At 42.0% G+C, this 10,106-nt stretch overlaps 2 protein-coding genes across 2 annotated transcripts; one reads left to right on the top strand and one right to left on the bottom strand.

The window, feature by feature from the left end:
• Positions 1-53: 53 nt before the first annotated feature.
• Positions 54-6,990, bottom strand: fam78bb (family with sequence similarity 78 member Bb). Its single transcript, XM_044128654.1, has 2 exons — positions 5,354-6,990; positions 54-2,905 (listed from the first exon to the last, which is right to left on the bottom strand). The coding sequence occupies exons 1-2, from the start codon at positions 5,707-5,709 to the stop codon at positions 2,383-2,385; spliced, it is 879 nt and encodes a 292-aa protein (XP_043984589.1). The 5' UTR covers positions 5,710-6,990; the 3' UTR covers positions 54-2,382.
• Positions 6,991-7,161: 171 nt separating this feature from the next.
• On the top strand, positions 7,162-10,028 carry rex1bd (required for excision 1-B domain containing). The gene is made up of 5 exons (XM_044128653.1): positions 7,162-7,346; positions 7,631-7,713; positions 8,533-8,737; positions 9,438-9,526; positions 9,655-10,028. The coding sequence occupies exons 1-5, from the start codon at positions 7,344-7,346 to the stop codon at positions 9,725-9,727; spliced, it is 453 nt and encodes a 150-aa protein (XP_043984588.1). The 5' UTR covers positions 7,162-7,343; the 3' UTR covers positions 9,728-10,028.
• The last annotated feature ends 78 nt before the right edge of the window (positions 10,029-10,106 follow it).

The raw sequence follows: 10,106 nt of genomic DNA, 5'->3' as shown, positions 1-10,106 counted from the left end.
CGTATCAAAAACACTGGTCTGTAGAAGAAATCTTTTAGTCGCCTAAATATAAGGGGAAAATTACAAAAACAAAAACAAAAAAAACTAAAACCAAAACATAAATAAGGTTTGGAGGTAAAGTGTTTATGGACATGATTATGGAAAACTTTCAATTTTACTCAAATATTAAAACAAAACCTCGAGTTGGTTACTCTGTGTCCTTCAGGCTGAAGAGAAACCCAGCCGTCCCTGACCACAGAATAAATCCACCAGAGATATCAGGAGGCGAAATGCGCGAGTACACACATGAGATATGCAACTTACCAACCAGAGAAGGCACCAATAATACCGACTGATGCATGCATTCATGTACTGGTGCAACCCTTACTGATAATGCTAACCCCTGTTTCAAATGTTTTTAGCAAATATCTCTAGTGCAGAAAAAGGAAAAAAATCCATCTGTCAAACTGATCCACCTGGACGTCGGAGCTGACACAACAAGATGGAACAAAAATACAAGAACATTAAACCACCGAGCAACAAAACCCCTTAATTCACACAAGAATCCGACACCTTTGACTTTTAATACCCCAGCTGCTGTTTCTGCCATGTTTTTAAATGCTAAGTGTTGTAAAAAAAAAAAAAAAAACAACAACAAACAAAAATAAATAAAGATACATTCGCCTCTCGTCTTGAATATGTTTCAGCTTCAGCCTTTGAAATAATGTCTTTGTATTATGTATGACTAAAGAAAAAGAAGAAATATTTCTAATCATTTCACATTGTGTTTCTTTTTACTTTGCAGTCAGTAACCAATTGCGGGTAGAAATTGTTCGTTATTGGCTAAAAAAAAACACAAAAATCTGTAGAAATCTTGTAGAATCTGGAGACTATCCAGACACTGTGACTGTAACACTGTAAACTGAATCCACGACCCAAACCTTTGATACTCTTCTAATTAGAGACAAGCTTCAAATCCAGGGATGGGTAAAGGTCTGTTCTCTGCCTGGATGAGAGCCACACTGTTCCTTGGTTCAACAATCAGTTGGATCTTGCTGTGCAGAAGCGGGAAGAGCAAATTTTCCCAGAGAGGCAGGAGAAACGTAATTCATCAATAGTTGGAACGCACTCTCTGATTTGCCTTCTGAGAAATTAAAAACTATGATAACGAGTTTTTAAAGCAAGTAGTCTATTGTAGAGACAGATTTTTAAACCGCATTTTAAGACTGGATGCGAAGCTTAAGAGCGACAGGCAAGGTAGAGAGGAAAAATGAAGAGTTTAGAGTTCCTACAAGCCACTCCCAGCCCCAAACTCTACTAAACCCCATCTATGTCACGATACCAGTCTGAACACACCTCCCACTGGGAGCCAAAAGCAGCACAAAGCACCTGTAAGTAATACTGAAGGACCATGAATTTATGGAGGTGAAAAGGGGAACAGAGAGTTTGATGATGTGGCATGTAGTTGTGATTCAACATGGTGGTATACTACTGGTTTCCCTTTCTAACAAACAGTCAAATCATTTTGGCGTACGTTTGCCTCCGTACATCTTCATTCTTTCCAGATCTAAAAGGAGGGGCCTGAAAATCCCACCAAAAAGTAAAATAAAATGAAAAAAAATCCGGCTTTACTGTCGATATCTGCAGGCATCTCTGGCTTTGCAAAGGCAGAACTGGAGCAACTGGGAAGCTTGGATGAAGTCTCTGTTAGAAAAGGAGAATCTCTCTGTAGGCTTCATTCATGTGTCATTGTGTCCGTGAGGATGTGTACGTGTCGAGTCTGTATTTCCTGTGATCTGAAAGTTGAATCTAAAACTAACCTGAATGAGGCCTCTGGCGTGTTTGAGGCAGTCTGGTGTGACAGCAGCAAGCCCGAACGCAGCCGTTATAAAAACACATCTGCACAGACAAAAAACACCTGAATACGTACATTCACATCATCCATCAGAAATGAAAACGATCAATTAACCCCCACAGTAGAGTTGTCTTTCCTTCACCTCCACCTCCAAAACTTTTCCTCTGGAGGATCTTTAAGGCTGTAAACCTTTTTGCGTATATCTGCCCGTGTCAAGGCTTGATCACGTCCTCCTGAGCCTGAGGAGCTACATCGAAGACTAATGATACATCCCAGCACTGACGGTGTTTTCTCAGAGTTAAGCAGCGCTCTGCTCGGGTGTGCTGGGTTAGAGTGCACCTCCGTACGCTCCACAGTTCTGCAGCACCAGAGGCTGAAACCTTCTGGATGGTCAAAGGCAGCGGTGGGGAATTAAGGCAGAGTTTTAACACTGATTCAACAATTAAATACTTAACTCTGCTTCGGTCTTTCATCATCGTTTTCAGTCGTTTGTGGCTCTCTGTGATGTTGTAGCAAAAAGAAACAGCTCTGAAGAGCCTCTCTTGGCTCTATTTAGGCGGTATGACAACAAGCGGAGGACCTCTCCTCGGCCTCCACATCAAAACCTGGGCGTCGTTGGCGTTCGGCTTTCCCATGGCGTTTGGAGGGACGGGCTCCATGCGGCTCAGCACCCGCGGTTGTTCCTGGTACAGCCGGCCCACCAGCCGGGCTCTGGAGCCCAGAGGCTGGGCTGGATCCACAACTATGTCCACCCTCATCCGCCACTTGATGGTGTGCAGCAGGATCTTCTCCTTGGATGTGGTGTTCAGTGCCACCAGCCAGGTGGTGAAGCTCTGGTCCCGCTTGATGTTGGTCAGCAAGGGCGTGTTGGACTCGCTGACCGGCACGGCCCAGGTGACACTAGGGTAAAAGTTATCGTTCATGCTGACTGTGAAGCGGGACGGTTTGGAGGTGGGCCCCACTATGGTGACGGTCTCTGTCGTGTTTCCGTACCAGGGGTAGCTGATGCCGTCGGAGTCGCTGATGGCTCTCACCAGACCTTCCCGCAGCTGAGGCAGCTCCCAGCTCGACCTGCAGGGAGACAGAAATGAAAACCCCTTCTGGGCGACCAAGCTTTAGTTTCACAAGCTCAAGGGTACTAAAACAAGTTAAAACAACAACAACAACAACAAAAACCTTCTGTCTATTTATCCGTACATACTTGCAGGGAAGCAGCGAGGGTCTGTTTACAGTACTTAATGGGTAAAAAAATCAAAAAAAAAACAGGGTACACCCTGGATATCATTCATAAATCTTAAAACCACATGACTTCTCTTTAACGGAAACCAAGTTTAACCCAAGTTCAAACCTCTGTTGAACTTTTATAAAAGATGGAGTCTACAATAAAAAGTCCCGTTCAATGCTAAAGAATTTTGACATGCAGGCGCGGCGGTGGCGCAGGTGTAAAGTGGGCGGCCCATACGGAGGACTTAGCCCTCAACATGGCCGTCATGGGTTTGAACCCTGAGCTGTTGACCTTTCCCGCATGTCTTCCTTCTCTCTGATAACCCACTTTCTGTCTGACTGCTGTTGAATAAAGGCCACTAGAGCTGTAGGAAACCTCAAAATAAAAATAAAACAAAATAAAATAAATTACATTGATATTTGGAGGGCTCTGCTTGATCCACATTTATTGTGAAACTGAAAAATGAATGGTTTACCAGTCAACAAACTGGAAAAGTTAGCTTCATATATCATCAGTTATACCATCCACATAAGTGCATAAGAACACAAAGAAATCTAGTTTTCTTCAAGCTTTATGGTTGAAGCTTAAACAAACCTACTTTCCATGTCATTTTTGAAGATGGGGAGTTAAAGATGGAGTGTCTAGCACCTATTGGTGGAGGGTTTTTTTGCAAACGTAAAAGTCCGTGTTTGACAATACTGTTCGTCAAGTGAACTCATTGACTTCTGCCTGTCACTTTTTATTTCGCAGACAGTCTTGTTCTTTGGTCACATCTCTGACTGTGTTACTAATTTGACGTTTGAGTGTTTTCCTGCAAGACTTTTAAAACCCTTTGAGGGCTTTTTATCAAACTGGTTAAAGATTATTTTCTCAGACGTTTGACAGAAGAGAACTTCCAACACTTCAACACCTCAACCACTCTTGATGCTTTATGATGAAATAATTTGGAAATTCAGAAGAAGAATCTTAGAGACTTTTGTGTCATTATAGTAAAGTTTTTTTTTTTAGTTTTTTTTTTACAGGGACAAGTTTGACACTGGGGTCAAAGTCACTTTTTCTGTAAACAGATAAAAATATAGAGGATGACTTAAAGACAAAGAGCTGCTTAAAATTTTATGCAACTTTGCTATTTATTATAATTTATTGGAAACAATATTGTATTGATTTGATGTAATGACTTTGAACTCGCTCTGTAACTCAAACGTACTTTTTTGTAACTAAAACATGCAAACCATAACATAATAGCACAGATGTTGCTTGAAACACTGAACTACGTGTTTCCTCTTTAATTCTTTTTGTATGTCATCTAATCCTAAACTCAATAAAAAAAATTGTAGACTTCTCTTGAAGGTGTAATTCTTTTATTTTGATTGCTTTGCGCCTGTTTTTATCCTGTATATTTTCTGTAATTTTATATTTATCGTTAATATTCTCAGTCTTATTTGAAATCAATAGCATTGGTGCAAGAGGGGGGCATTTATGACCCCGTTCACCCTTTAGCGTTTCCAGACTGTGTGAAATGTATTTTCACTTTTAACAATTCTGTACATTTTTATTGTTATTATTATTTTGTTTTTTGTCTGTTGATTTGTTTAACACCATTGTCTCTGTTGTTGGAAGCTTTTTTTAGTTAGTTTGTTTTACCTGGATCCCCAGGTAACAGAACAGCGTTAAAATCAATCCATCTTTTACAGCTGCGTGCTAACCTGATACTTTTTTTTTTTTGCCAGCGGTGCCAAATAAAAACGGAAAGCACTGCAAAACCTTGACAATGCAAACCAAACTGCTGTAAGTGCATGATCATCTCTTTGTTCTGCATTGTTTGCTGCCCTCTCTTCCTCCACTATTTGTCGACCTTTTATGATTCCGAAGCCCCTTTCCTCTCCCCAGTTTATGCAGTCCACCCACCTTAGACCTGGACCCCGCAGGATTAAACACCCCCTCACATATGCCTTCGCTGATAACGCGTGTTTGTGCGTGTTGTGGGGGACGGCATGTCCCCGTGGGCACAGTTTGAGTGCCAGAGAGCGAGCAGCAAATGTTGTTTCATCTAATAGCAGCTTTTCTATTTACGTGCCAGAGTCACAGGAACAAAATCTGTCGGTGGGCGTCTGAATGAAGAAGGGCTGACAAGCACAGTGAACCTGCTGTGTGCACAAATGCTCCAACTCCCAGAGCCATGCACCAGCATCAGCATGCTGGCGCAGCATTGCCCGGAAACTGCTCACTGTTTGCGCGATAAATCACTCAGTCGGGGCACGATGGAGACTCTGGTGACTTAGATAGTAACTTACATGCCGATGTCTCCGTAGGTGTTGTAAAACTCCATCTGAGTGCACGCCTGGATCCAACCCACCACCCAGGTCTCGTTGCGCGGAATGGGGGGCATGACAATCCGCGCAGCGGCTTTAAAGTAGGGCGTCTTGTATCGGAGCACAATGGGGGAGTTTTCCTCTATGACAGTCGGGCAGTGGTCTATGGTGGCGGACAGGTCATGTACCACGATGTTCTCCCGCTTGATTCGCGACTTGTTGCAAGCTATGCTCTGAATGCAACCCATGACTGCGCAGGAGAAGGAGAACCTCACAGGCCCGGGGAACCTCGCAGCTGGCTGGGACTCGACCAGTATCAACACTATGAGGCCGTACATCAGATGAGACTGGGAGACAGAGGTGGGTGTCACCACACTGAAGGTATACAGATCAGAATAAGGATCACGGGGACTTTCTGACCCCCTGGAGACTCCAAACCAGTCGAGCGCTTCTCTGCTTAGGCACTGTCAAAGGGAAACTTTCAGGTTCTTTGCACCCTTTCCTCGAGGATCTGACCCATCCCTCTGCAATCCCTACCCACAACCTTTGATCCTGCTCCTCCTGCCCGGAGTTGTCATGTCATAAGAGGCTTTGGCGGACCGCCGGACACCGTGGCGCCGGCTGGGAGAACCGGTGTTCGGGCGGCGGCAGCTGTGATAGCGGATGCGGCGTTGTGCATGAGAAGATGAAGCACCTGGACTGAACCCGAGGGATGGTTTTAGTAGAGTCCGTCATGCCTTTGGACTCGAAGCGAAGCAGACCCGGCGAAATAAGGGAAATCTGTGAAGCATCCGAACATCCGTGATGCTAGATCTCCTCTGAAGACAAGACGAATCCGCCGATCAAACTGAGCAATATCCTGGCTGGGACTACTTGCTATGGATGGATGGAACAGTGTCATGGAGAGTAAGAAAAGAAGAAAAAACCCGGTGTCATAGTAACCGTGTTGAGCAGCTTCCGTGGCATCCTCATCAGACGAAACTGCGGAGTGTCGCTGTTCACCCTGCGTGGTGCTGAACCCGTTCATGGACCAATGAACTGCAGGGGGAGACTCGGGGCGTAGGAGTCTACACTGTAGTAGATCTACGATCTGGTTCCTCCATATTGGAATAATGTTTTCTAATCCCGCAATAATAAAAATACAAGCCCCCAGTGGATGGGATGAAGACTACACCAGTCTATAGGCGGTGCCCCTGGGCTCCAGCTTTCAACTGGTTCTAACCTCATAAAGACACCTCTGGTTCATATAGTGCCAGTCTACTGTATTGCTGCAAAACAGAATTTTATACAAACCAAAGCTCTAGGCAACTGCAAGGTACTAGAGTTTCAAATAAAAAGGCAGTTATGAAAATAAATTAGAAAATGAAATCTTAAAACCATGTTCAATGTTCAACAGCAGCTGGCTTACATGAGCACAATTTTAGTGAATTAACAACCACTGTTGTCATCCCCCACATAAATGAGTTGTTTTTTTTAACATTAACTTGACAAGCTAGATTGTAGACTACATTAGACTTTATTTGACTTTAGAGGTCTTCAAATCCAGAAAGTGTCTTACAACTTTTAGGTAGTCTCTGGTCCATCACACTTGAATTAAATGGCTCAATCACCTCTTCAGTATGCAGCCAAGTTCTCCAGAGTCCTGCTATTGACCTCATTTAGGTGTGTTGAAGCAGAGACACGTATAAACATTGCAAGATTTTAAATAATTAATAAATAAATAAATAAATAAATAAATAAATAAATAAATAAATAAATAAATAAATAAATACATCTCCGTGCTTTTACTTTGAAGGTTGATCATTTACGCAGAACCGAATCGTCATTTCCGGTGTGCGCAGCATACACGCTGCTGAATCGTAACACTATAGAAAAACAGAAACGACCTGCGTTGCGTTTACCTCATGTAAACATGCTGCTGTTATAAAACAGCTGGAGCTGGTTGGCGGTATTTCGTATTGATTAAGACAACATGGTAAGAGTCCGTTTCATTTGACTATATATTTAAACATCTCAAAGCTAATGCTAAGCTAACCAAGCTAATAATAAGGTAATGTGGTTTGAATAGCAATTTAAAGCATCGTCAGATATCAGGTTTGACTTTAGTCTAGTTTTGTTACTTTCTAGCCTAGTTTTGTTACTTTCCAGCCTAGTTTTGTTACTTTCTAGCCTAGTTTTTGTTACTTTTTTTGAAAGCTGTTTATCCTCACTATAGCATATGCCTTTTTGTATCTTATAAAACCTTTCTTTATTCATCAGGTTCCATCAGACTGTAAGGCCCTGATAAAGAGGTTTTATCAGCTTCAGTCTGAGCGGTTAGAGACGTATCAACTATTTGAAGAGTGAGTTTGTGCCTTCTTTTAATGTCTCAAGGCTTCACACTATTGTACACGTACAATATTTTTTCTTAAGGTGGTACATAAACTTTAGTTAAACTAAAGACGCTACATTTTGTTGTAGTTTTCAAGTAAGCATGCTTTTTGTGCAAGATATTCTACTCCTTGTTCCACTGTTATAGAAAAACAGAAGTATAATTAGTTACTGCTATTAGTTAGGTCATTCATTAAGGTAGTGGCACAGTTTCAGTGATGTGAGTGATAGATTTTGTTCCTTTAACGACCAACAAGGACAAAAAAAGCCATATTTGCCCTTCTTTTAAGCAAGAATGAAGTGAGGTAGTCTGCTTTCAGTCAGCTGACTGGCAGTGCTCCCAAACATGTGGAGGACCAGCAGCAGTGTGTTTTGTTAAGGTGCGTTTAATCTCATTAAGATTAAGATTGCAAACCAATCCCCTGTTTACGAAATGGGGGGAGAATTGAGGTACTGCTATAAATGTGATGTAATAAATTAGAGTTTCAGCATTTTACATACACTCCGATGTGTGATTTCTCCTTCTGCGGGTATCTTAACACAATCAAGGACTATTGCGTTCCATAACAGTCAAGTTTGTGATTCCCTTGAAATTGTGAATAATTTTATTTATTTTCATGTCAGTGTTATTTATTTATTTAATTCTTAACATCCCAGTCTCATTTTTTTTTTTTTATGGTTGTTCACATTTTCTCCCTGTCAGAGGGGCTGAATCGCACAGAAATCTGAATTGTATGTCGGTATTAAATTTATTATTATTTACTTATTTTTCCTTTTCTGCGGCTGCTCAGAGGACACGAAGCCTACTTGAGGACTGGGCCGCATTATGACTTTGAGCACTACAAGCAGTTGGTCAACGAGATAACGCAGGCCTTCAGTGGCATTTCTAAGGAAGTTCTGGAGATCAAGGCGAGGCTTCATCGAGATTTTGACCGAGCCGACCTCTCGGAGCACATCGAAAAGCTGCAGAGCAAAGAGAAGCAGAAGCTTGAACTGGTGGGTAAACATCACCGCTAAACACAAAGAGCAAAACATTCAGCCATCCATTGTCTATTCTCATGTCTGTGCAAGGTCAAACGCTGTGATCAAGTCACCCGTTCATCACAGGACATAAAATATTCACTTTTTTTAATATTAGTTTTTCTTTATTTCCTCTTTGTACTTCTTGGTAGAATTGTCTTGTAAGCTGCAAAACTTTGGTACATTTGTTTTTGGACAAATTTCTCACAATATTTTGCTACAAATTTGTCCTATTTCTCCCAAAGTTACTGCTGTAAGTGAATCAGCTATAACAAAGCTGGTTTGTTCAATCTAAGGGGAAAAAGTTCTCTTTGATAGAACGTCGTTGTTTTAACCACCAGGAGGCAGACTTCTCAACCATCAAAGTAGGTTTTTCTGTATAAAACATATCTCACTGCTTTGCTTTCTATCAGACATTTTTCCAAGGTATTACGTTCTCAGCACTGATGTCAGAAAGTTATTTCAGAAGCTTTGAGAATAATTTATTTTGCAGCCTTTCTCAAACGATCAACCTGCTTCACGCTCTCTCTCGGGTTTTACTTCCCGAACATCCTCGTTTTCTGAAGCTGCTTTCTAGAAGGGATGTTTAGAGTTTGTTTTTTTTCTCGGATACATGTTTTATTCTTGTGAAATTCCCGTCACCCCTGACTTTTTACCTGCTGGTGCTTATGAACAGACGGCCAAGCTGCAGCTGGCCAAGCAGCAGGAACAGGATCAGCCGGAGGACGAAGGATGTCAAGAAAGAATTCAGGAGCTCAAGCACGAGTACGAGACACTTGATCAATGCGTTGCTGACTTCTTTATTCACTTTTCTACTAACGTATGAAATAAATACATTTGGTACAACTGATATGGTAGTTATAAAGAATGTCTCTTTGTCTGCCGTTGGACAGGATCATAAAGAACAAAGAGGCTCTGAGTGAAATCATGCAGGACTTTAAATACGACTCAGAAGAGTGTGATTGACAGCCGGCTCCCTGGACGTCTGCACCGGCAGCTCTCTCTCATGACGAAACGGCGGTGCCGACTTCGCCCTGATGCTACTTCCATCTCAGATCTTATTGATTGGCCTCAGGCTGCGCTCTGCTCACTGCTGCAGTCTGATCCCGCCCATGGGGGCTCTCCCAGTCCGCCTCGGTGTGTTTTTTTTATGTGGAATCTTGTGTTTGTATTTGCTGCATTGCTCAACACATGGAATATTCATAATGTGATGAAATGTTTGTTTTAAAACACCAAGATGAAATCATTATTGGAGGTCGTCCAACTACTTCTTGCTTATGTCATTACTTTAATTTTTTTTTTTTATTAATTAATACGCATAGAGTTAAGTTTGGACTTTTTACTG

Source organism: Gambusia affinis, linkage group LG10 (assembly GCF_019740435.1).
Source record: "Gambusia affinis linkage group LG10, SWU_Gaff_1.0, whole genome shotgun sequence".
Taxonomy (NCBI): domain Eukaryota; kingdom Metazoa; phylum Chordata; class Actinopteri; order Cyprinodontiformes; family Poeciliidae; genus Gambusia; species Gambusia affinis.
This window is presented reverse-complemented; position numbering and strand designations above follow the sequence as displayed.

Excerpts from the sequence above, each read along its gene's own strand:
- rex1bd (XM_044128653.1), top strand. Across the intron at positions 7,714-8,532 it reads ACGTATCAACTATTTGAAGA|AGGACACGAAGCCTACTTGA; the intron begins GTGAGTTTGTGC and ends GCGGCTGCTCAG. Across the intron at positions 9,527-9,654 it reads ATTCAGGAGCTCAAGCACGA|GATCATAAAGAACAAAGAGG; the intron begins GTACGAGACACT and ends GCCGTTGGACAG.
- fam78bb (XM_044128654.1), bottom strand. The coding sequence starts at position 5,709 with ATGTACGGCCTCATAGTGTTGATACTGGTCGAGTCCCAGCCAGCTGCG. Across the intron at positions 2,906-5,353 it reads ACCTACGGAGACATCGGCAT|GTCGAGCTGGGAGCTGCCTC; the intron begins GTAAGTTACTAT and ends GTCTCCCTGCAG.